The sequence below is a fragment of the Suillus paluster genome, assembly GCF_016628075.1.
Source record: "Suillus paluster strain FC165 chromosome Unknown EDB91scaffold_20, whole genome shotgun sequence".
In the NCBI taxonomy this organism is placed as follows: Eukaryota; Fungi; Basidiomycota; class Agaricomycetes; order Boletales; family Suillaceae; genus Suillus; species Suillus paluster.
This window is the reverse complement of record NW_024537580.1, coordinates 409,232-432,131: the sequence shown is the minus strand read 5'-3', so window position 1 is coordinate 432,131 and position 22,900 is coordinate 409,232. Positions and strand designations below refer to the sequence as shown.

The window sequence follows — 22,900 nt, the reverse complement described above, 5'->3', positions numbered from 1 at the left end:
TCAGCGTTCACTGCGTGTCGGACGGACGGCCTGAAACTCAATTAAAACATGATTATTGAAACAGATGAATTTCAAAGCAACAAAGGCAATACTTGACAATCACCAAATGCGGAAACCACTATCCTTGTTGAGTCAGCGAAACATGAGCGCCCGAACAGCGAATAGGCTCCTTAAACTTACCAATAGATTCCAAAAAGACAAAATCGCCGTATTGCCATTAGGAAAGTCGATACTTCTTCGGAACACTATAATAGCTTGCCGGATTGACTCGGAGGAGAAGTAGCAAGGGCGATGCCGAAGCGCAGTACTTCACAATCAGTCGGCAGGTCCCGACGATGTGATTGCTCTCAAGAGTTGCTACATTTGCAAATGTACATTAGTAGTGTGGACATAGAACAGCGGAGAACATACGCAACGATTCTAGCGAATGGACGTGCATAGCCTCGAAGAGACAGCCTTATCATGGAGCGTGCATTCAAGGAAAATGACGCAAGGAGGCAACGTCACTTTGCGCCTCGAGATGAGTTAACGATTAACGGCCTCAGGCCTCAGTGCTTAGTAGCAGATGAGGCTCCTGTATTCATGGGAAGAGTGACACATCTCGTATCCGTCGATGCCGCGGATGTGCGGAAAGGAACACAGGCACTGTTCATTTGTAGAGAGTCAGTAAAAACACGGTGTTCAAGATGGATCCGGCCAGTGGGGCTATGGATGAGAGTGATATTAATAGAAAAAGACAAAGAAAAAGAATGAAGACGGCGAATTGATGAACCAAGGAAGTGAGAACCGGAAAGTGAATATGGAAAGTGTGTCGAGGATGTCGTGTTCTTGGATACCCCTTGCGGATGCGAGGGCGGAAATTGGGAATAAATACATTGCCTGAGGACCTGGTCGTCAATTCAAGGCTATCAGTACCGTATGTACGTACATTCTCGAACATACAATCAAGGTTCGAACCAAAACTATCGAAACTGCGTGCCAGACGAAGGAGGGAAGAGCAGCCAGATGAACCTGGAACGACGGTAAAGGCAACTTATTACAACGGTGCGGATACTGCTGAGACAAGGCAGAGCTAGTGGAACTCGTGGAGAGGACGACATGTGCTCAGTGATGTCCCGATATACCAGCAAACACAAGACCAGAGGATGCCTATCTTGGTATATCTGGTTAAAATATGTTTGTCAGGGACGTGACACTAGTACTGGGTAACTCGAGCAATATGAAGACCACTAAACGAAAAGCAGAGTTTTAGACAAGGACGTAGGTCGTTACCAACGACGGTCAGCCGACTTTCGTCGATGGAGGAGGTCCATGGACCGTCACATGAAGTACTTGTCACGGTTGAACACGTGGGTAGGGTTCGATCGTGTGAACAGAGGTAGTTTGGCAAAAAAACAACGAAGGACCCCTGTCCGAAATCCCCTGCGCCAGAGTTCGTCCGCAAGCAAATCTCTTTCGTTTCAAAACATTGTTCAACGCTGGTTTATACCTTAGAATTAGTCTGTAACAGCATTGGATAAATCTTTGTTCAAGAGGTAAGAAGAAGTCGTCTCCGGAAAGCCCCTTGTTCACATTCTCCCATCAGGCGTCGCAAAAACGATGGAAAGCCCCCAGTTTCAATTCAATCAATCTCCCGGAGCTTTACTACAACCTTTGGAAGACGACGACACCTTGGTTGACCTTAATCATCCATCTAAATTGGTCAGTATCATTTTTTGCTTTATATTCCGTTATAATATTTACCAGGGTAACGCCACTCCTTCCATTGGCAATACAATCCCTTACAGGACTCTCCTCCATTATCAACAGATTCTAATCCTAATTCTCGAAGAGTAACGCGTTCTCAAACAACAGGCCGACCAACTGTACGTTGGGGTAAGCACGGCAGAGGTGACCCCCCCGACACGCCATACAGAGGATCTAGTGCTTCTCTCAAACGATCTTTTGACGCGCGAGCAGTCGACGACGAAACAGACGTTGAGGCGGATCAAGACCCCACTTACGTGCCATCAAAGCTTCTAAAGATGGAACCCACCGTGTTGATCCCGGAGTCGTCTGCCGGTTCAGTTGTTGAAGATACACCCCAGCCAAATGAATTGGAACTCACACCTCCATTTGAACTCAGTGGCACGCCTATGCCCGGGGAATATACTTTCCTTGACGCTTCCTCTTCCTCGTTTACTTCTGAACGTCGTGGACCGAGGATACGCACAGCCCCCCCTATTCCCGTTCCGAACTTGACGAAAAAGAGTCGCGGTCGCCGCGTCCCTACCGCCGGCGACGACGCAGCGGTAGAAGGAGAAGCAGCTGAGGGACGTAAGGGACGCGTTTATGTTTGTAAAGTGGAAGATTGTGGCAAGTGCTTCAGCCGTGGAGAGCATCTCAAACGGCACATCCGATCTATCCATACACATGAAAAACGTGAGCGTCTTTCTTGCATAATCCCCTTTCGGCACTTTGCTAATAAAGGTTGTTATGATCAGCGTTCGATTGCCCTCACCCCACGTGCGACAAACGTTTCAACCGGAATGATAATTTACTTCAACATCTACGTGTCCACAAGGGTGACAATTCTTCTCAGACCTCTGTTGATTCTGCAAATCCAGCTACTGCTGCAGAATCCGCTCCTGATGATGGCAGTTCCCCAGTAGCCACTCAGCGTGCCTCCTCATCTAAGACAAGCGCCGCCCGCCGAGCAGTCCGCCCAGCGCGCAAGAGTAAGTCTGCTGCGTCCACGCCACCAATCCATCCTGCACGTCTTGCTGCTTCACGAGCAGCGAGTCGGAATGCTCCCCTTACTCTTCCACGCACCTACTCCCTTCCTCCGCTCCCCTCTCTAGTACCACCCTATCACAACCCTGCTATTGCAGGCTTCATGAACAACACCAACATTGCGGTCTCCTCCCTCCGGACCGCCATGGATGAGGAAGAGACGGATCACGAACAGGAAACTGAGATTTCTGAGGACGAAGGTCACCATGGCCGGACAACACACAGTCTCAGCGACCTCCGCTCGATGTACAACTTCCGCAACGCTTTCAGCTCTGCTCCCCTAGCACCCAGGAAAGATGTATCACGCGGTAACAGTCTGCCTGCTGAGGAGCACCTAGACAGTGCTCCTGTCTCCGCTGGACCCGGGCCGTCTTCCAGCCCTTCGCCTTCATCCATGTCACGCGATCCTGACGACGCTCACAAGTCAGCTCCACATTCGCCCCCAACCGTGGATACTCAACCCAAGGACAACTGTTAATGGTCTCGAGCTTTGTCCGTGTCTCTAAATCATCGCTGTGGATATACATTGATTGCATCATATGTTGATCATTTTCACTGGCCGTTGTCTTGTATGTTGTCTTTCCGTCACTTTCATCGATGCTCTGCGTTTACAAAATTGATTAATATTGGTCTCGTATCGTGGCTTCCCTTATCCTCTTTGTCGTTAAAACTTGTCTTGCGTCTTTCCGTGTTTGATTGAATCAGTTCTTGTTTCCTCTTCTATGCCCTCTGGATCCGCTTGACTTTGCATACTTAGTTACTTGGTCTCTATAACCCTAATTGCGGTACGGTTCGCCTATGGAGTCACCTGCTTTTTCTTGGTCGTGTGCTTCTTGCGATACCTGGATGGTTGTAGTACAAATTATCTGGACAAACTATAGTTTGGATACAACTTGACCAGGTAGTCCATTGTGATGAGTACATTGATTGCAGGAAACGAATATCTATGCATGAATATTGTGAGAAGGCGAGCGTCATATCGGTATCGTACAGTTCCGTAGTATCATACATATATGCCCCCGATTAAAGAGCTGACTCGTGCTTGCCCTTTAAGCCCAGGCGATGATGTCCTGCTCCGTAGGACCGGTGGGAACATCAGACGCAGCGAGGTTGCACTGATGGAATGCGCGGACTTGATCGGGCTTGAAAGCACCGACGACGGTGTGGAGTAAACCGCGGTTGTGGAACAAGACAAGATCTCGTTCCTTCCAATCATGCGGATACACCAACTAGGCAAAGTCGTTATCAGCTCATATAAAGGAGCAATGAGGGAAAAAAGTACCCCCGGCGCGATACCGGGCCGCTGCATCAAGTGCAGAAGCTCGCGAACCTTTTCAAGGTCCTTGATGTGCTCTCCATCGGGGTACAAAGCACCTTCACGCGAAGCACCACGGGGCAAGGGTCCCACTATGAGTTCTTGAGCACCGCAGGGATGAACTTGGAAGTGTAGTTCGCCCGTGACGGGGTTCTTCCAAAGCTACGGCGTAGTATTCTCAGCTTTTCACATATGTCCGCGGAATGGAAGCAGGACGTACAATAGGCAACGTTTTAATTTTTGATTCCTCCCACTCTGGAAGTTCGTTCAGAGGCAGTTCGAGACCTTCGTTCTCAATTCCTAGACCATCTGATTTCGCACGGGCAGGTGCCATCCAGACGTAAGGATGGGGTGCATACCGGACAGAAGTCCGGACGGCGAGGCTCTTCAATTCAGGCGGTAGGATCTCAAATATCTTCTTTCCGGTCACAAATGCTGTGGTCCCCAGAGGTACGGATAGGGTCTCCCCGGATGGATCATCGCTATACCTGACAGTCTGCCTATTGCCACCAGGCACGGTGATGCCATAGAGGGTGGTTGCACGCGGTGGGTTATAATCGTACAGCGCCGCATCGATGTGCCAGCGATAGAATCGGGTGAAGCCCAAAGCCTCGTCTTCAGCAGAGACACGAGTCTTGTGGAAGGTCGTGTGTGAGGGGTGTTTGAGAGCAGCAGATTCTAGACCTTCATGGTTGTAGACCATGCCGTTGCCGATCAGTTGAACTTGGGGTACACGAGGAATTGTCTTAAGGTCTGGGTGAAGAATGGACTTCTTGGTCGACTGGGTCTTGTTGTTTCCATGCCCGTATGATTCAGACTCGGGATCAAAGGCCTGTCTGAACCTGAGAACTGCGTTGAAAGTCACGCCAACGAATGCGCCCACCTTTGTTAAAGCATACTGTTGTTCCGGAGTAAGAGAAACATCTCTGAACAGTAGGATTCCGTGCTACAAAGTGGATAAGTCACGGGCGTTTCACTGTAGGAAGACCCGGGAGTTACAGTGTACAAAGCTGTCTCGATCTCCTTGAATTGCTCAGGAGTGAGTTCGCCAGGGTTCACGCCCTTGACTTCCCGACCAAAAGTGGGGTCAAAATCGGTAACATTGGCAGAGACGGGGAGGGTGAGTGGTGCTAGTTCAATAGCCATTATCGTCGTTTAGATCAAATGGGAATGTAACAAGTCAAATCGACAGAGGACTTGAGAACAATGATCCGGCCTTATCTTCTGCATTACGAGCGACCTGTCGGCCCGAACTGGAGCCGACAGCCGAATGTCCTTATCATGTTGGGAGGTAACACCCGGTGACGACTGTACACGTCCAAAACCTGCGGGAAACTTGAAGGACAGCCCAAGGACGGCGATATGAATTGTAATATGTATATGCGAAGTTGAATTCTGTCTGGCCGAACAGAAACTGATTGTAATTTTAGTTATCATAAAGAGTAATCAAGCCCGTCTTTTGACGTCTTCATCGCCTGGTCTTGCCGGCGGTTAGAGGGAAGAAAGGTTAGACTGGTGGAAGACACGTACGTACTTGGTCTTCCCTGAACGAGCTTACAACGGTATGGTTTACTCCGGGATTAATGTAGAAGAATACCAGATCCTTCCCGTGCCTTGATGAAATGAAAGCTGCAAGAAGTACTAAGAACTAACCCAAACCTAAAATATGATTCGGACTCACCAATCGCAGGGATATATACCAAGTGAGGGAAGTGCGTCAGATCTAGCATGTTCGTGAAAATGGCAAGACTGGCAGATGGCTTTATGCCTTGTCGTTGGAGTCTGTACAGGATATGACGAATCTCTTTAACATCCGTTAGATGTGCTCTATCTAGGTACAAACAGCTTCAGGCAGAGCGCCAATAAAGACCTCTGTTACAGCAGTACCTGTGAAGATTTCCGATGAGCATGTTTTTCCAAAGCTGACAACAACCATATTAGTCGGAAGCAACACACAAGCAGAAGTAGGTACACCTACCATGGGCAGTAGTTTTATCTTACTTTCGTCCCAATGACGTAGCTCGTAATGAGGGACTTCCAGGCCTTCTGATTCCAGCATCAGGCCAGTCGAACGAGTCCTCGCGGGGATTTTTCGGCATCCAGCCCTCAAACCTCTGCCAGAACGTGACTATTTTTGGATGTCAGCAGCAGGGGGTGGGGGAATGCTCACTGGGACGGGGAGGCAGACTCCGAGTCCGAGCATGTTCAAGGTAATTGCTCTTGCTGGGAGTATGATACCCTACCAGGAGCGTCAGATTTGCGGTGTTCTCATCTTCACTTCCGTCAATGACATCACGTAAGAAGAAGAAAAAATAAGAATCGGCGTCACTAGGATGTGACTTGTTCGGGACTTACTTGCATGAAAGGGATACGGTGCCACGCTTCCAATCGATAGCAAATTGTTCGCTGCCTAGGCCCTATCAGACGGCAAAGGAATTATGATCCTGGAGCACCATCATATCAGTCCATTGTTCATCCCATGGACCCAAAAACAGGGCACCGCGCGCATGTGTCGCTCATGCTATGGCCTCAGTAGTTCCAAAAATAGAGGCCAGGGGTGGACCAACATTCTACGGTGTTTTTGGCCGATCATAGCCTGTCGTTGCGCACGCGATTCGCACGCGGATATTCCAAAAAGTGTGTTCACAGGTGAAGAGCTTCAACATAACCGAGCGATAAATCAGTGAAGATCGTAAGTATAGTTATGAGATGATCATTATAAGAAACATTGAAGGCCCCTTCCAGGGATGCTGCAGAGTGTAGCAGTGAGCCTTAACTTGAAGCGAAGGAAGGTGCGATATTAAATACGCGTAAGGTGGGAAAGTGGCACGAGATGATCATGAATCATGATCGATGACGCCAGCTGTGCTACTTCAACGCGACGTGTCAGGCAGTCAGAGCGCATAGCTTTATGATGACCTACCAGGGCCCAGCAGCACCCGTGTAAAGCCTGAGATCGTAACTTTTGCCCGAAAGTCGTGTGTTGTCCAAAATGTCGAATACCGCGTACGACTTTCAGGCAAAATCGTAAGAACATCTGCTTTGGGTCGGCCAACTTCTGCCATGTCAATAAGTTGCAAGCAGCTTGATACGTTTGTGAATCATGGAAATTTTTGTCAGAGGAGGATGGCAGAGTCCGCAAAATGTTCGAGTATAAGTTTGATAATGTTGATCTGCCGTTAGCCTGCCGTAGTATGAGTAGGCCGTAGTAGGCAAGAGTCGAGTATAAGTGAGTTGCTTGCCCACGCATGCAAGTACTTTCACTCTTATCACTTGCAGCCATGGAAGAGCCAGGCGTTAGGCAAAGGAAGAAAGCAACTCCCGGGTCCTCGAATAATCACGAAGTGCGTACTTGTCAGTTGCTTTTGATATGCTAATGACAGGCACTGCAGACGGGCGGTGAAACCAAGCCCAGCCCAGCATTTCCAAAGGTACTATATGGGTTGTTAGTCGTGGTATTGGTTTTGGCACTTTACAATGTATGTGCATAGAATTTCAATGTCTCACTTCCTACTTCTTCCTACTTACCATATGCTAGTTTTCGGCTGTAGTGAAGAGTCAGCTCAACCAGTTCCTTGGTATACCCGACCCTACCAGACATCTACCAGGAGTTCGAACAAACTTATGTCCCCACGTTCGTGGCGGACGAAGCAAAGCGAGACGCAGTGGTAGAGGCCTTCAAAGTACGAAAGCCTGTATTTGCTCATTCTTTCATGGACTGATGCCTCAACTTAGCATGCGTGGCTTGCATACGGTAATGCGCAGTCCATGTAATTATCGCCAAACGACTGATTCCAGTAGAAAGGGATGCTATGGGTGACGACGAGTACCACCCGATCTCGCACACTGGTTCAAATCTAACCAAAGCAGGGGGTATTGGGTATGTTATTGCAGACTCTATTGACACGATGATTATCATGGGGCTGGACGATGAGTACCAACGTGCAAGGGCATGGGTGGCAGACAAACTCTCGTTCGAACGGGATGGTAACCTCAACACCTTTGAGGTAAGCAGAAACCTTCGCTTAGTGTCGTGGCGACCTGATGTGTTTTCTATCATCAGACAACAATTAGAGTCCTGGGTGGCTTACTGGCTGCATACCATTTGTCTGGGCAAGACCCTGTGTTTCTCAAGAAGGCTCATGAACTTGGTAGTCGCATTCTGCCCGTCTTTGAGACAGAGTCTGGTCTTCCACTATCCCTGATCAATCTAGCGCTTCGGGAAGGTGCGCCAGACCGCGATAACAATGGGTATATAAGCACTGCCGAGGCTTCAACGTTACAACTCGAGTTCCGCTATCTCGCGTACCTTACAGAGGAGGATGCTTATTGGGAGAAGGCTGAACATGTGAGCACTTTACTTAGGGTGCTGCACCAAACCTTACGGTATCCCAGGTGATGGCCGTTCTGAAGGCGGGCGCTATGCCTCATGGGCTAGTCTCCATCTTTGTCGAGTAAGTGTTGGAATTTATAGTCACTAAGCATACTGCTTATATGTCAGCCCGAAAATGGGTCGCTACCGAACTTCGCCGATACGACTCGGGTCTCGCGGGGATTCTTACTATGAATATCTACTGTGAGCAAACAAAGTGGTAAGTTCGACGTTGCACTCATATTTATGTCACAGGAAACAATACCTGCAAACTGTAAGTATAGTATACAGGAAAGGTTGATCTCGGAGAGGCTGATAATTCCCTCAGAACCAAACGGAGATTGTGTATCGCGAGGTAGATTCCACAGTCCAACTGATCCAAAATATCATTTCATGGTATATCATAGATGTATGACACTGCCATGACAGGTATCCACGACCACCTGGTACAACGAGGGCTTTCTAGCCAGCTTCTTTACATCGCCGAGCTTAATCCGCAGCAGACCCAGGGTGGGGGAATGTTAGTTCACTTCTTATTCTTCAATGATCAGTGCCCTGACGTGATTCCTAGCGAATGGCGTTTAGTTCCCAAGCAAGACCATCTCGTGTGCTTCCTTGGTGGTTCTCTTATGCTCGGTGCCACAACATCCGGTGCCCTTGTTGAGCATGTCTCGGTCCCACCGCAAACCGACGAGCTCACCCACCAAGGCGAGCGTGATTGGCTTACGGGAGTGGAACTTATCGACACCTGTATGGCCACACATGACACCCAAACGTATGTATCGATGTACCCCGGTTACTTTACGTGTATACTGAATATGACAACCAGCGGCCTGGCGCCTGAGATTGCGCACTTCCGTATTCCGGGCGATAGGATGGATGATTCGGTGGCTCCTGCGGATTGGTACATCAAAGGCGCGCGGTATGTTGACTCACTTGTCACATCGAGTTTCACGCTGACTTACCTTGTGAATTACCAGTCCCGACACCCCTCCTCCTTTTGATGCCCGATACATCCTCCGGTATGTTTGGTTACGTTCAGTCGCACACTCATGGGTGATCCGACTTGTACCGCAGCCCGGAAACCGTCGAATCCATCTTCCTTGCCTTCAGGCTCACCGGCGATCCCAAGTATCGCGATTATGGCTGGGCGATATTCCAGGCCATCGAAAAGCATTGCCGTATCCCAACAGGTGGGTACGCAAGTGTGATCAATGTGGATCAAGTTCCCGTGGAGTATGAAGATAAAATGGAGACTTTCTTAATGGTGTGTGATGTTTCTTGCCCGATTTTGTGGCACTCATTTTTCTCGCCAGAGTGAGACATTGAAGTATTTATATCTATTATTTGCGGATTCAAGCGTGCTTCCTCTCAACGGTGAGTGTCATGCCTAGACTTGTTGTCATGTCTGCCAACATGATCCCTATTTCGCAGAATATGTCTTTAACACAGAGGTAAGCCTGAAATATATCCATCTTCCCTCCTACATTTACTAACTCAGAAATTCGACAGGCGCATCCCTTGCCCGTATTTAACCCAACTATACGCACGGGCTTTTCTTGATTATTCGCCTGCGCGGCGGTCGTTGGTTTGTCTTAGTGTATTATTAGCCGACTGGTCTATCATTATCTTGATAGCTGCTTGCAGCTTTGATAGGCTTACTAGTTGCATCGAAACATACTTGGACAATTGCGTCTTTACCATCTGTAGCACCGACACCCTCGTCGGTGCACTCAAAACACCGGCAGTATCTGACACCATCAATATATTGATTCTCAAAGCCCAAATAAACTGCCCATTCATTAAGTAGAATTATAACGAGGACCAAGACGAAACGACGCGGAGCTCGAAGGTATAACGTGAGTTCGTAATGAATGAAAAGATGAATGAACTAAATCGTAATGGGTGTAGTATTATGAACTGGTCCAACGTCAAATACAATAGCACTAAAGGGCCAAAGCAGCGGCCTGAGCGTACGACAGGCCCTTCCAAGCGGGTGATTCCGGGGCAAGGGAAATGAATTCCCAAGGCTCATCGATCTCAATGTCGTGTCCAAAGTCATCAAGAGCAATGACAGAACGGACGGGTGGGAGGAACTCAAAGTCGACATCTACGCACAACTATGAGTCAGCATTGTCACGAATGAAAGCCTGAAATACCATACCTTGTGCTTTGGATAGTTTCTTGGTCTTGAATGTCACGAAATCCGCAAGCACCACCTTGGAGAAACCAGACTTGATCCTCGGCACTGGTGCGACATTAATGGGACGCCCCAGGCCAGTGAGAGGACCAGAGTCAGGCTCATCGCCATCCCAGAACTCCATGCTGACCCTCCTGGCAGCACGGCTTACGTGCCCTTCCTTGGGCGGTGTTGCTCTCACTCCTGTAGCTGCCCTCTCCTTGCGCTCCTTCAGCTGTGCGTGCTCCCGCCGCTCCTTAGTCTGGTGCCTAGCGCGCTCGTAGGCACGCTGGTCCTTTGCACCGACTTCAGTGAGACAATTGCTCACTGTCTCATGCGACTTCTGGGGGGATTTCTCGGAGGATGTGGTAGACATGAATAAGGGTTGAAGGACAGGGTCTCACTTATATAGACAGGTGGAAGCGATGTCCCACGGTGGAGGCGGCGGCGGCGGAAGCATTGCCTTTGAGTGTCAGGTAATGCCAGTACCACGGCCACTGGTCTGAGACATGATAACTAGGTTTAGCACACAGCTTTACCAAGGAGGCTACCTGTCGAATAGCTATCTCAGGGCACTGCAGGCAAGATAGCGCGAAATAGGAAACTCCGATCGTATATGGGTCACGTGACTTACGGACTGACGGGTAATCACTCTACCGACTTCGGGCTGCCAATATCATAGCTTGTGGCACCTGTAGCTTTTCTATTCCGCTATCGAACGGTCTAGATATTTAAATATGGTCTCATATAGATACCGCAATGTAATTGCTTTGACGCAGGCCCTCGTCTCTAAGAAGCTTGTTTGAAATCGATTATCTAGGCCGTACGCACACTCATTGCGCTCGTGCTTGTCACACGTATTCAGAGTGCGGAGATGGGCGCCCCAGACCCTCCTCGGATATAGTATTCTCGTTCTCATTATCATGATTCTCATCGATCGTGGTAATGAGTCGAATAGTATCAATATCTACGCTGCTTTCGGGTCAACGTATGATCACGACGTGATGGAACGTGCATCTAAGCATGAAAAATCGCTATCATGGCCACTGATGAACGTACACTTGCTGTTAATGTGGCAATTATCCAAGGGATGAATTGTACAATTGAACTTCTTGCCACTACATGCAGCTCTCGATCTACTTTTTGTAGCAGAGCAGGGAGGGGAGTCAAACCAACCGAAAGACCCTTGTCACCAGCATAAACACCGTCAAACACCGTCTGTGATCTCGTCTCTTTGAGTCTTGATTCCTTCTTCTGGTGTTGACAAAGACAGATGCGATGCGCAGCGGAAAAGGCTTGCTATGACAAAAAAGGGGCGAGAAAAAAAAGAAGAAGAAAAGGCGAGCACAGTTCATCATAATATTGCTAGCTGAGATATTTAGTCTGTGAGGTTCAGACCAACTCCGTTTTGAACAGGGGAAAAAACCTGAATATCAATCGCGCCAACTCGTGGCTACAATTTGGCCAAATTTAACAATTACTGTGTTCACAACTAAGAACACTTACCCATGTCAACGTAAGCCGATCCTGTTCCAGGAATAGACTGAACAAGTTACACATCGCAAAGGGCGTACGGCAAACAGTAGCGGTGTAAGCCTGATTACTTCATCGTAGCACGATTGAGTTACCCGACCCGGCTTGCGGATGAGAAGGTCTGGTGAGTCAGGATCGTGTGTGATTTCCAAACGAGCGATGACTCGCTGATCGAAGTCCCAGATGTGCACATAGAAGTAACGGTCAGTGGAGAGTGCTTCCAGTCTTTATGCAGGTTCAGGGGTACGATCTCGGGGAAGAGCATACGTCATTTTGCTACCGAACACGCTGACTCGGTGGCTTGAGTGATGCGGAAAGCACCACGTATGCTGAGGTCCCCAGTCTGATCAGGGAATCGTGACAACAGGCATCTCCGAGTGCAAGGCCGTTTCAGAGAAGATGACCATATTATTGATGACCAGGATAACAAGCTGTGCGCTAGATGAAATTTCTACAACCATGATTTGCGACTCCAGAGATGGCAAAAAGCTGGGCATTAGTTCTGGGCGAGCCGCTGCGCCGTGGAACGATGGGTTGGCATGAACAGCAATGAATGGAAAGTTTGAAGGACGACATTTCGGAAGTAGATGTGTGGTTCGGCGCTGTAACGACCCATCAAGATCTTATAACGTGCACACGGTTATGACGCCTTCCGAGCTAATAATAACAATTGTTTATTCGTCGACGAAATGGATACATTCCGCATCTTGCCACAAAGGATGCTGCTTATGCTAAGTAGCATTTTTTCAAGAAAGGAGGGGACTTACACTCTTCCCATATCCCTTCCTCTAATCGATCACATGTATGAACATGGTGGACAGATGCCAGTCATTCATGTCCTCTATCCGATAGTAGATAGATACACGATCACCACAGATTACAGGCGTTTCCACAGAGGCAACACTGTAAAAGCCAGGTGCATCAAAAGTATGTTTGCACTCCAAGGAAGGGCACGCAAAGTCCAAATGCGGACGCTAGGACGAAGCCAGCCGAAACTCCACCAAAAAGATATGGTGTTCAACATAGGTCACATTGATTCTACAAGGCGAAAAGACTAAGACCGCAAGATCCTGCAGAGGGTCAACGATGGCATGGTCCAGAACCCGGTGTTGAGAAAACAAGCCGCGTTTGATGGGCCACGTCCGGGAGAGTTTGCAATTTGCGTTACAGTCCCGGATGAAAAGATTATCCCGTCTCGCTGCCAGTGGCAGCATCCACCAAACACCACCTTTCACCGATTGTCCCCATGGTATGCGTTGAAGTGGCCCTGGAATATGCATGTAGGCAGCAGCAACCACCGTTTCAAAAACAGTGTTCACATGGAAGTCAGACCGCCACAAGGATGCCAATTTCTTGAGTGAACACATTTTTCTGGAACCTTCAATCGAGTCCATGATGGCAGTCCCAAAGCACTGGGCATGAAGTTCAAGCTTGTATTGACTGTGAACAGAACTGCAGGCGGCATCCCAGAAGGTTTTACAGGTCTAGCGTAAACTAAAAGTTAAGTTAGCCCAGGCGGAAACATGAAACCAGGGGAAATAGCGAACTAGCATTGCACAACAACAAAGGTCCCTGGGGGTAAGAAGCAATAGGATGTGACATATATGAGCTCTGTAGGAAGCGACAAGAACCCCAACTGCCATCGTCATAGTTTTAGAAGAAAGAAAGAGAATTTTAAGAGGCCGTAAATTATATCAAATGGCAAGGGGTCCGCCGAGCCGCATGAAAGTCCCCACATTCTTCTCGCAAATTTCAAGTTTCAGCAAGTAGTTGTCGATGCAAGCGGTCTTGTGTGCACCGCAGGCTGCAAAAAAGCCACAACATGAGGCACACTGTATGTGGTTCCATGTATTTCTTCTCCTTTGTTGCGTCCCTCCTCCCTCCTCGATTGAATTAATTAATATTCGTACCAAAGCGTACAAGAGTAGGTCTAACGCCTACCGCCTGACCTTATGTCAATGCGAGCTGAACGTATCGTGACGCACATGGAACATGGTTCTAGGCATTTGAAAATCATTTGGCTATCGTCGTGAATGTACATTTGTTGTGAGTATGGCAATTATTTAAAGAATGAATTGTACAATTGAAGTTCTTGTCACTACATGCAGCTCTCGAGCTACTTTTTGAGCAGAGCAGGGGCGGTCAAACCAGCCGAAAGACCCTTGTCCCCAGCATAAACTCCGTCTGTGATCTCGTCCCTGAGAAACGATCAGCACATATTTCCTTCGGTGCATAATAACAACTCACTCAATGCGCAACAATGCATTGTATTTTGCGACACGCTCGCTACGAGCAGGTGCACCAGTCTTGATCTGGCCAGTCCCAAGGGCAACGACCAAGTCAGCAATTATGGTGTTCTCCGTCTCACCAGAGCGGTGTGACACCATGACTCCCCAGCCATCAGACTGAGCAAGCTGTGCACTGAAAAATCGTCAGCCAAGGTTTGTACTCATGGCAGCAGTAACATACGCCTGAATGGATTCCGAGATGGTACCAATTTGGTTGATCTAAACAAGTGACAGTGTCAGAAGATATCACGACCTGAATAATCACGAGCACCGACCTTCAAGAGCAGGCCATTGCATGCCTTCTTCTCAATGGCCGTCTTGATGCGAAGAGGGTTGGTAACAGTCAAGTCGTCACCAACAATTTGAACCGAGCTGTTCTTGGTGAAGTGGCTCCAAGCCTCCCAATCGTCTTGGTCGAAGGGGTCTTCGATCGAGACGATGGGGTACTTCTTGACATAGCTGAGGTAGAGGTCTGCAAGCTCAGTGCCCGAGATCCACTTCTGGGGGTCTGAGTTGGGGTTCTTGAAGTCAAGGTCATATTTTCCCTCCTTGTAGAACTCGGACGAAGCAACGTCAAGAGCAATCTTGATCTTGCCTTCGTATCCGGCCTTGCTGATAGCCTCCGTAAGGAGCTCCAGAGACTCCTCAGCTCCCGAGACGTTGGGAGCAAATCCACCTTCATCACCAACGTTGACGGCTAGAGCGCATACTTCAGACTGACGCAGAATCACGGCACACAGATTACATACCGTCAATGCCATACTTTGCGCTGATGACCTTCTTCAGCGTGTGGTAGGTCTCGGTACCGATTTTCATCGCTTCGGTGAATGAAGAAGCACCAGTAGGAAGAAGCATGAACTCCTGGAATGCCAGCTTGTTGCCTGCGTGCGAACCACCGTTGATGACATTGAAGGCAGGACAAGGCATGACATAGGGGGGCTTGACACCAGCCAGTTCAGCGAGATGCTGGTACACAGGAACACCTTTCTCAACAGCACCAGCCTCCACGCAGGCGATAGAAACGCCAAGAATGGCGTTGGCACCGAGCTTGCCCTTGTTGGGAGTACCATCGAGCTTGATCAGAAGGTCGTCAATCTCCTTCTGCTGAGTGACCTTGAGGCCGGACTTGATGAGCTCTGGACCGAGAACAGTGTTCACGTTGTTGACGGCCTTCGAGACTCCTGAATAATATTCAGTGAACGTGTCTAGAACCTAGAAGTGGAGTATATACCCTTTCCCATGTAGTTGGCTTTATCGCCATCGCGAAGCTCAACAGCCTCGTGGACACCGGTGGATGCACCAGAGGGGACAGCGGCACGGAAAAGACCTAGAGAAGACGTGTTAGAGCGGAAGAGCTGTTGGATCGCGTCCGATCTCTTACCTTTGTCAGTGTAAAGGTCGACCTCAACGGTGGGGTTACCGCGAGAGTCGAAGATCTGGAAATATTGGACTCAAGTTTACTATACAAACTTGGTTGGCTTACCTGGCGAGCGTGGACTTTGGTGACAGACATGGAGGACAAAAGTCAAGATGGGTGAATCGGTGGAAGCACAATCGAAGGTTTATATGAGCGACGGAGATAATCAGTAGCTTCTATGCTTTCTTTCCCACGCAATCCTCGTACCAGATTTCGGCCATTTTCACGAAACCGGCTCATACGTTGGAGCTAGTATCCTCTTCAGACCACAAGCGTGCCTGTCAATGCTATGAACGTTGCTGATAGACATGACGAGTCGGAGAAAGCGCGGAGGAAGATTTGTTTTAGCTTTTCTGCGTTAGTCCGACTTGATCCACGCTCAAAATAGGTGAACGTTTGATGGCAGTAAAACAATTCATCTGCACAGCAGTAACATATCTAGTCAAGTATCAGCGCCGTTTCCGTCCTTCACCCTTCTTGCCCACAGGAAGAGACTTCATCAGAGCCGCTTTGTTGCGATTTTTGTTCTTCACATTGGTGTTTGTGTAAAAATTCTCTGCCTTTTTCTGTAAACTTGGTTAGCACAGGGAACGAACAGGAATGAAAATATGCCATACCTTGTTCGTCTTCATGCGTGGCTTCTTCGTCAGCGCAGTGTCCTCTACATCGGGTGTGTCACCTGGAGACGTGATCAGGCCACAAAGAACGCGGTCAAAATGACACCATACCTTGCTCGGCCGAAAACAAATTATCTTCAATACCTTGGCTTGCCGGCTCGTTCTTATCGTCGAAGACATCGTTCCAAGACAATTCTTCGTCATCGTCATCGTTGCCTTCATCGCTACCGAGTTCGCTCCCTTCATCCCCTTCCTTTGATGCATTATCTCCTGGGGCACCGGAAACTTCTTCATCCTCTTCAGTCTTCTTCGTCCAACGGTTGCACGTCCTCAGCAAGGAACGTGTTCTTCTGCACAATGGTCTTCAAATTCTGCTTGACCGCCAACACCTCGGTCTCGCCCTTGACAGCTTTCTCTTTGCCCTTGCTTCTCGCCTTCAACTTAGCTTCAGTTTTGTTGAGCTCCTCCGACCGCTCAGGGGGAGGCACGAAAAATGGTATTCGGCCCCTCACCCAGTCGCTCAGTATGATTTTAGCAACGCCATCTACGTCTGGCTCGCCTCCTTTTAATAAGCGTCCCTTCATCCGCGCAAGAGTGTCCAAGAACTGTTCCGGATCCCAGAAGCGAGATGGATCGTCAGGATATGGAAGAGGAACACCATATGTTCGCGAGAGATACAACGGCTTTACGCGCGACATAAGAGTGGGGATGTGCTCAGACGGCACGGGAAGGGCTTCAACGCGTAGAACACCTTTGAGGACAGTGGACGTTTGGGAATCATTTGCGGACGTAGGGACGACACCCGGACAGTCGATGAGATATATCCGCCGGGTCAATGTGATATACTGCCAAACCTGAGTTCGAAGTGAAACATTTGGTCATTCAGCTTGACAGTGACTATTGGCAAGTACCTTGGTTTCTCCTGGCACAGGTGCAACACGACAGACCTTACCACTCTTCAAGGTATTGATGACGCTGCTCTTGCCTACGTTTGGGTATCCAACAAATCCAACGGAAATTTGCTTCTTATCCGAATGAAGCTGGGAGAATTGGCGAAGGAGCTGAATCAAAGAGCCCTTGCCAAACGAGTGATTCGGTGACGCGTGAAAGGCAATCGTAGGGTATCGAGGTGTTAGATGTTGAATGTACCTTGCCTATGGCACGCTCAGCAGGTGAATGGACAGGAGGATCACGAAAAGCTTACAGTAACCCAATTAGGCACCAAGTCACACTTGTTGATGACAAGGACAACTTGTTTGTGCGCTTTCTCTTTTTTCATGTACTCGAGCACAGATTCACACATGGTGCCAAGGGGATCGCGAGCATCAAGGATATGCAGTATAACGTCTGAGGAGTCTATCACCTTGTACAGCTCCCCATAGATGCGCCTTGACGTTCCTTTAGCGAAAATGGGTTCAATATAGTCTGCGTGGGTTTGCGGCCCGGAGGCGTCCAAAGACTGCGCTGCCAAAAGTCAGAACATGTTTGATTGGAGGGGAATCATACTGCAATGAGGCACCTATTTCTAGATCATTGGCTACTTGTTCAGCATCTTCCGCTGCAGCTGCGCCCAGTTTACTTAGTTCCTCGAAAGTGCCAACGTCAAGTCTGGCCTTCTTGCGCTGTGCCTTGGGTCCAAACGTCTCGCTGAAAGGTTCTGTTTCCACGATGTGGGATCGCTACATAATATCAGCACACAAGTAATAGAAATGTGCTGGAACCTGCCTTTCGGGTATTAGGGTTGGACGCATCGTCCAAGAGCGCCATGGGTAGTTTATTTCGACGGAGTAGCACTGAGTATGGATCATCTTTCTTCGTCGAGAGGCTCGTTCTGAAGTGATCAAGAGCTGTCTGTGAGATCACTCGTGTATTGCCTATTATTTTCATGAGTAATGGCCTACACATATACCGACGCAACTCACCAAACCATCTACGATCGGGCTGAACTCTCCCAGGTTTTGTCTCGTCTTCTCCCTTCTGAAACGCAGCAGCCTGAATTATCTTGCCATCCTTATCCCGGATGGCCTTTCCCCCCGACAGCATCTTGAGACGGCCGACTTGTTTTGCATTGCGGTAAAAGTTCTCGCCTTTCACTTTTTTCAGTGTTGGTTCCTTGGATCCAGAAGAGCGGACCTTGGGCAAAGCCTTGGTCTTTTTTATGGGCGCCATCGTGTGCCACGACCGTGAAGTCGAGGTCTTCAAAACCTCAAGAAATGATCACAATTGTTCCCACGGCTCATTAGTCTTCTGCCAACTTTTTTGGACGGGGCGCGTTAGGTTTGCTATGTTCAGATCCTGCCTAACCAACGGTATGTCCAATTCTATAAAACTCTGACCGCTTCTGACGTTTCCTTAGCATCACATGCCGTCGCGTCGTCCAGCCGTTCATCACTGCATACTTCAGCAGTTCTCAATGCCCACTTGACGAGCAAACAAGTTCGACATGAGAAGATCTCCAAAGTCCAGGCGCGCATCAATCGCAAGCTCGCAGTCGATGCGCAGCGCGAATATGCTGTTCTAGGTCACCGCCCAGGTCAGGACCACAAATGGCGGAGCTGTGCCCTTGCAAAAGCCGTCATCACGGAAGACGTGCTATACTCGGATTCTGTCCCTGAGATTATTCACAGTGTCGAAGGCGACATCGAGCTTCCGTCACATCTAAGCTTTGGCATTAATGAGAGGTCGAAGGAGCTGCTTTTCGAGGTGTTACCCCAACTATCCGCTCAGAAAGGCGTGACCAAGTTCAGCGAGAACGTGGTTAGCGAAATGCAGGAAGCGATGGGGAAGGAAAATGCCAAAGCGAACATGTTCGCAAAGGTTGTTGATTTGCGTAATGCAAACGCGAAAGGTCTCGCATTCGAGAATCGCCGCCGTTGTATCACGCTGTTTTCTCCGCCGGGCAATCCATATGACACGGGCCGCCCAGAAGTACAAGGTGCTTACTGCTGAATTTCTGACCACAGTACTTGTCATCCTGACGTCTTCTGGATATAGCTGCCTTGTTAACGATACAAATACGTGGGCTATGGAAGCATCTTTTGACTTTCCGCAAGGACATAGATAACCGCAGGGGCCTTCGTCAGCTTGTGCACGAACGGGCCAAGATACTCAAGTATCTGAAGAGACTTGACCGTGACCGATATGAGGCTGTCCTTCCTCGACTTGGGCTCGACGCCGCGAGTGTGGAAGGAGAGCTGGTAGTCTGATCATCTACAGGACTATGTCACGGTAATATACTCTAGAGAGACTTGTTTGACTATTTCTGAATCGGTTCGTCTTGGATAAACATGAGGACGCGTGAAGAACATCAGTGTCCAGTAACATTAAAACTTTGGCTACGTATATTTAGAAAAGGACGCGTGAGGAATCATTAAAACTTTGGTCACGTATTTGGAGAGGGGGATGATTAATGGACGAGTTGTGGACGAATGTTATTTGTCAGTCAGAAGAAAGGGAAGAAAGAGCTACCAAAATAGATATCGTCATCCTCGTCATCCTCGTCATTTTCATCATCCTCGTCATCCTCATCAATACCATAGAAACCTTCCCCTGGTAGAGGGACATAGGAAGGCCTCTCCATTTGCAAAGTAACAGTGGAGTCGGATGGTTTGAGGTCTGGTCTGCGACCCTGTGGCGCTTCGTAATCCTTATAATAGTCCTGATTTTCCACAGGCTCTTCAATGCCATGACTAATGCCACGAATACTTGAGCAACAATGTACATGATGTGACGAGAAGAACAGGACGTGCCTTGTAAGAAGATGACTCTTGATTTTGCCAAGTTCATAGCATTCCCTCTCCTGTGGCAAATCCATGCAGTGGGCGCACAGCCAAATGACGTTTGCAGGCTGAGTGATATTCGGGAAAGGTTGAAAATCGAACATGTGCTGTATGATTTCGGTGAGATCGCGAGCATTTCGGTTAGCCTCCTCGAGTAATTCTCCCTCGAGTTTCAGCCAGTTGGCTGTCCGGCGTTCGTAGCGATGCTCTCGCATCCTGTGTTGGATCTAGAAACCAATTAGATACCATGAAACAGAAATATTCGAATGGTAAAGCACTAACCGCTGAACGCCAAGTGAAGACAGGTGCATTAGCTTGATTCACCTCGTGCTTGGACCACTTCACGCAGTCAACGCACGCAAAGCGAAGATCTAACTCGTCCATTTTGGTCGCAGTGGTGGTGAGCGGGTCTTCACCACATGCCGCCACGACAGCACGAGCAGCCTTGCTTGCCTCTTCGTCCACCTGCAGAAGCTGGGAGTTCCACTTTGTGCGGGTGCTCATTGGAAAGTCGATCCGGAAGTTAGGGTCGTCCGTAGCAAAATAGTCCCAAGGCAACGTTCGCGATCTGGTTAGGCAGCAATGGCCCATGACTTTGGGATAGAAAAGAGGAATGGATCTAGACCGTCGTCCGCCGAGGCTATCAAGGAAATCGTCATAGTCACTATCAGACAAATCGCCAGGGAGTCCAATGGATGGAGTGCATGATTTGCAGCAAAATACAGTTGTCGCTAGCGGGATGCTCTGGTCGATCTCGGCGTCGTCGGGCACCGGGGGCGATACCTCCTTCTTCTTGCCTTTGATGTCTACTATGTCGGCACCGAGGCTTTCCACGTACTCTTCGTAGTATGGATCCGGCGTAACCCGATCCTCCCACACACGCCGCCTTGCGGTTAAGAGCAAGTTATTTTTGACCCTAGCTCTGAGCTGGGAGTGCATGCGTGTACGCCAGGCGTGTACCAAGTCATCCATCCGGGAAGCAACGTCTGCAAATGTCGCTTCCGTAACATCTGTCTCCGTGGGCAGTCCAACAATTTCGACGACTTCAGGGAAGGAACAGAAGTCCACTGGCTCCGGCATGACATCAGTAAAAGGGAGGTGAGCAATCTTATAGCTACGCAGAACGCCAATGGCAGTGCGCCTTCGAGTGATAAGCAGGGCTTTACGCTCGCGCTCAAGACGTCGCGCTCTCATTTCTTCCATGTACTTGATCATGTCGTTCTTGATGTTATTCCAGACTGAATGACAGGTAAGAGGTTGAGTCAGAATCATTCAAGGAGAGAACTGACTGCGATCTGTCAGGCGGGTGGGTTGCTTGACCAACCTGTGGTGACTCAAGTCGTCCGTGTATGGAATATGTTCGATTTCATCGCCCCAACCAATTTCAGTGAGCCTCCCAATGATCCTGGGAAGTGTCAGTCAAAGTGTTGTAGCCATTCTCTTAACTTACGCAGCCTTCCTGTCACGCCTAGCATCCTCCAGCTGATCGGATCGATCTTTAGCCTGAGATGCAGCCCATGCTTCTAACGCTTTCGCTTTCTGGATAGATGTTTGCTGGGTTAATATTATGACGAACAGAGCACTCACCGTATCCATTTCCTTGACGAATGCCCTCCTCTCTTCGCTATAGGCTTGAAGCTCATCTGGATCCGTGAGTGTGCGCAATTTCTTCTGGACTTCTTCGACATCCTTGCGGTAGAATAGAAGGCGACCTCGTTCTGGAAATATTAATTCAGTACCATTACATCACGAGATACCGGATAAATAACACGGACTGCCATATTTACTTGGTACAAGACTGCTGATTACAGACTCCCCGGGATAGGCATCTACCATGCTGTTGACACACGATGAGTAAGGCTCCTGAGCGTGCGTTCAAGATCGCGATGCATACCAATTCTTGGAACACTTTGCGCAGATCCGCCTACCGATGCGCCAGTCAACGTTGCGCACACCAGGAGCACCACATTCCTTTCCCTAAGTGTAAGGAGGAAACATGGTATGATTAAAATTGGAGACGGACATGGCAGTGCGGATCGAAAGCAAGGTTTGCATAGTGGGGTTCCGTCCAGAAAGGCGGGCAATCTGGCATGTTGGGCACATTTTCTCTAGTATTCTTCCATACAGACATTGAAGAACGATGCATGAGCACGCGTCTGAATTGTTTCGTCGTGCGGGCCAGGCGAAGTAAATCCAAAGGATTCAAGTGTCCAAATATCTGAGGCACTTGTAGACACTAGACACAGGAATGGCAAAAGGGGCAAACCTCGAATAAGACGTCCAGTGGTAGATTCATGAGGGCGGCAAGCTTTCCCGGCCTGGGCTGCCATTTAGCTCTCTTTGCACCAGATTTAACGAGTTCAACGTTCTGCTGATTTCCATCGACGTCAGAACCACGCGCTCGCTTTTTTGGGGGTCGGCGAGGCTTCTTGACGTTATCGACAGGCGCTTGTGTAACCGAGCTTCGAGGCCGCATTTCCAACGAAATACCAGTATGCTGTCAATCAAAATAAGAAATATAAAAGAAAGGAGTAGTGATGACGGTGGTAAGGAAACAAGACAGGTTCGGTGGTCGGACCCCAATTTCTATCCTCTTGGCCATTCACTGAGTTTTCGGAAACGGCAATT

At 48.9% G+C, this 22,900-nt stretch overlaps 8 protein-coding genes across 8 annotated transcripts; 3 read left to right on the top strand and 5 right to left on the bottom strand.

The window, feature by feature from the left end:
- The first annotated feature begins 1,393 nt into the window (after positions 1 to 1,393).
- On the top strand, positions 1,394 to 3,513 carry EDB91DRAFT_296747 (uncharacterized protein). The gene is made up of 4 exons (XM_041326754.1): positions 1,394 to 1,535; positions 1,586 to 1,701; positions 1,788 to 2,421; positions 2,484 to 3,513. Exons 2-4 carry the CDS (start codon positions 1,600 to 1,602, stop codon positions 3,248 to 3,250), a joined length of 1,503 nt encoding a protein of 500 aa, XP_041178195.1. The 5' UTR covers positions 1,394 to 1,535; positions 1,586 to 1,599; the 3' UTR covers positions 3,251 to 3,513.
- A 137-nt stretch (positions 3,514 to 3,650) lies between these two features.
- Positions 3,651 to 5,277, bottom strand: EDB91DRAFT_1127928 (uncharacterized protein). The gene is made up of 5 exons (XM_041318512.1): positions 5,087 to 5,277; positions 4,971 to 5,033; positions 4,308 to 4,919; positions 4,055 to 4,249; positions 3,651 to 4,001 (listed from the first exon to the last, which is right to left on the bottom strand). Exons 1-5 carry the CDS (start codon positions 5,231 to 5,233, stop codon positions 3,822 to 3,824), a joined length of 1,197 nt encoding a protein of 398 aa, XP_041178194.1. The 5' UTR covers positions 5,234 to 5,277; the 3' UTR covers positions 3,651 to 3,821.
- Positions 5,278 to 7,333: 2,056 nt separating this feature from the next.
- On the top strand, positions 7,334 to 10,215 carry EDB91DRAFT_1127903 (glycoside hydrolase family 47 protein; the record flags this gene model as incomplete). Its single annotated transcript, XM_041318511.1, has 18 exons — positions 7,334 to 7,431; positions 7,480 to 7,566; positions 7,626 to 7,713; positions 7,739 to 7,770; positions 7,823 to 7,841; positions 7,889 to 8,094; positions 8,151 to 8,473; positions 8,589 to 8,663; positions 8,715 to 8,733; positions 8,788 to 8,814; positions 8,867 to 8,979; positions 9,031 to 9,234; positions 9,289 to 9,381; positions 9,440 to 9,481; positions 9,537 to 9,726; positions 9,776 to 9,836; positions 9,894 to 9,913; positions 9,972 to 10,215. Coding segments are annotated over 18 exons (1,748 nt in total), but the record flags the coding sequence as incomplete, so codon positions are not given.
- On the bottom strand, positions 10,216 to 11,224 carry EDB91DRAFT_1127895 (uncharacterized protein). Its single transcript, XM_041318510.1, has 2 exons — positions 10,624 to 11,224; positions 10,216 to 10,569 (listed from the first exon to the last, which is right to left on the bottom strand). The coding sequence occupies exons 1-2, from the start codon at positions 11,012 to 11,014 to the stop codon at positions 10,406 to 10,408; spliced, it is 555 nt and encodes a 184-aa protein (XP_041178192.1). The 5' UTR covers positions 11,015 to 11,224; the 3' UTR covers positions 10,216 to 10,405.
- A 2,741-nt stretch (positions 11,225 to 13,965) lies between these two features.
- EDB91DRAFT_1127884 (Enolase, C-terminal TIM barrel domain-containing protein) lies at positions 13,966 to 16,047 on the bottom strand. The gene is made up of 8 exons (XM_041318509.1): positions 15,943 to 16,047; positions 15,841 to 15,895; positions 15,691 to 15,786; positions 15,209 to 15,640; positions 14,735 to 15,156; positions 14,641 to 14,678; positions 14,419 to 14,592; positions 13,966 to 14,369 (listed from the first exon to the last, which is right to left on the bottom strand). Exons 1-8 carry the CDS (start codon positions 15,970 to 15,972, stop codon positions 14,288 to 14,290), a joined length of 1,329 nt encoding a protein of 442 aa, XP_041178191.1. The 5' UTR covers positions 15,973 to 16,047; the 3' UTR covers positions 13,966 to 14,287.
- Positions 16,048 to 18,801, bottom strand: EDB91DRAFT_1127883 (NUC091 domain-containing protein). The gene is made up of 9 exons (XM_041318508.1): positions 18,416 to 18,801; positions 18,219 to 18,367; positions 18,013 to 18,172; positions 17,698 to 17,957; positions 17,405 to 17,647; positions 16,820 to 17,347; positions 16,605 to 16,797; positions 16,494 to 16,555; positions 16,048 to 16,442 (listed from the first exon to the last, which is right to left on the bottom strand). The coding sequence occupies exons 1-9, from the start codon at positions 18,660 to 18,662 to the stop codon at positions 16,326 to 16,328; spliced, it is 1,959 nt and encodes a 652-aa protein (XP_041178190.1). The 5' UTR covers positions 18,663 to 18,801; the 3' UTR covers positions 16,048 to 16,325.
- EDB91DRAFT_1236899 (uncharacterized protein) lies at positions 18,778 to 19,699 on the top strand (the record flags this gene model as incomplete). Its single annotated transcript, XM_041321519.1, has 3 exons — positions 18,778 to 18,802; positions 18,850 to 19,428; positions 19,488 to 19,699. The coding sequence occupies 3 exons, from the start codon at positions 18,778 to 18,780 to the stop codon at positions 19,697 to 19,699; spliced, it is 816 nt and encodes a 271-aa protein (XP_041178189.1).
- A 47-nt stretch (positions 19,700 to 19,746) lies between these two features.
- On the bottom strand, positions 19,747 to 22,869 carry EDB91DRAFT_296179 (uncharacterized protein). Its single transcript, XM_041326753.1, has 10 exons — positions 22,539 to 22,869; positions 22,296 to 22,490; positions 22,167 to 22,243; positions 22,060 to 22,109; positions 21,860 to 21,990; positions 21,723 to 21,811; positions 21,562 to 21,677; positions 20,555 to 21,510; positions 20,243 to 20,499; positions 19,747 to 20,182 (listed from the first exon to the last, which is right to left on the bottom strand). Exons 1-10 carry the CDS (start codon positions 22,746 to 22,748, stop codon positions 19,936 to 19,938), a joined length of 2,328 nt encoding a protein of 775 aa, XP_041178188.1. The 5' UTR covers positions 22,749 to 22,869; the 3' UTR covers positions 19,747 to 19,935.
- Positions 22,870 to 22,900: the final 31 nt, after the last annotated feature.

Bases quoted from the DNA above. Each gene is read 5' to 3' on its own strand.
- EDB91DRAFT_296747 (XM_041326754.1), top strand. From the start codon at position 1,600: ATGGAAAGCCCCCAGTTTCAATTCAATCAATCTCCCGGAGCTTTACTA. The intron at 1,702-1,787 runs GTCAGTATCATT...AATCCCTTACAG, and splicing joins TTAATCATCCATCTAAATTG to GACTCTCCTCCATTATCAAC. The intron at 2,422-2,483 runs GTGAGCGTCTTT...TGTTATGATCAG, and splicing joins TATCCATACACATGAAAAAC to CGTTCGATTGCCCTCACCCC.
- EDB91DRAFT_1127928 (XM_041318512.1), bottom strand. From the start codon at position 5,233: ATGGCTATTGAACTAGCACCACTCACCCTCCCCGTCTCTGCCAATGTT. The intron at 4,920-4,970 runs GTGGGCGCATTC...AGGTTCAGACAG, and splicing joins AACAGTATGCTTTAACAAAG to GCCTTTGATCCCGAGTCTGA. The intron at 4,002-4,054 runs GTACTTTTTTCC...GACTTTGCCTAG, and splicing joins GGCCCGGTATCGCGCCGGGG to TTGGTGTATCCGCATGATTG.
- EDB91DRAFT_1127895 (XM_041318510.1), bottom strand. From the start codon at position 11,014: ATGTCTACCACATCCTCCGAGAAATCCCCCCAGAAGTCGCATGAGACA. The intron at 10,570-10,623 runs GTATGGTATTTC...AGTTGTGCGTAG, and splicing joins GAAACTATCCAAAGCACAAG to ATGTCGACTTTGAGTTCCTC.
- EDB91DRAFT_1127884 (XM_041318509.1), bottom strand. From the start codon at position 15,972: ATGTCTGTCACCAAAGTCCACGCTCGCCAG. The intron at 15,896-15,942 runs GTAAGCCAACCA...CAATATTTCCAG, and splicing joins CCAAAGTCCACGCTCGCCAG to ATCTTCGACTCTCGCGGTAA. The intron at 15,157-15,208 runs GTATGTAATCTG...TATGCGCTCTAG, and splicing joins CGCAAAGTATGGCATTGACG to CCGTCAACGTTGGTGATGAA.
- EDB91DRAFT_1127883 (XM_041318508.1), bottom strand. From the start codon at position 18,662: ATGGCGCCCATAAAAAAGACCAAGGCTTTGCCCAAGGTCCGCTCTTCT. The intron at 17,958-18,012 runs GTGCCTCATTGC...GACTTTTGGCAG, and splicing joins AGCCAATGATCTAGAAATAG to CGCAGTCTTTGGACGCCTCC. The intron at 16,556-16,604 runs GTATGGTGTCAT...TCACGTCTCCAG, and splicing joins TTTGTTTTCGGCCGAGCAAG to GTGACACACCCGATGTAGAG.
- EDB91DRAFT_296179 (XM_041326753.1), bottom strand. From the start codon at position 22,748: ATGCGGCCTCGAAGCTCGGTTACACAAGCGCCTGTCGATAACGTCAAG. The intron at 22,491-22,538 runs GTTTGCCCCTTT...CAAGTGCCTCAG, and splicing joins CACTGGACGTCTTATTCGAG to ATATTTGGACACTTGAATCC. The intron at 22,244-22,295 runs GTCCGTCTCCAA...ACTTAGGGAAAG, and splicing joins CTTTCGATCCGCACTGCCAT to GAATGTGGTGCTCCTGGTGT.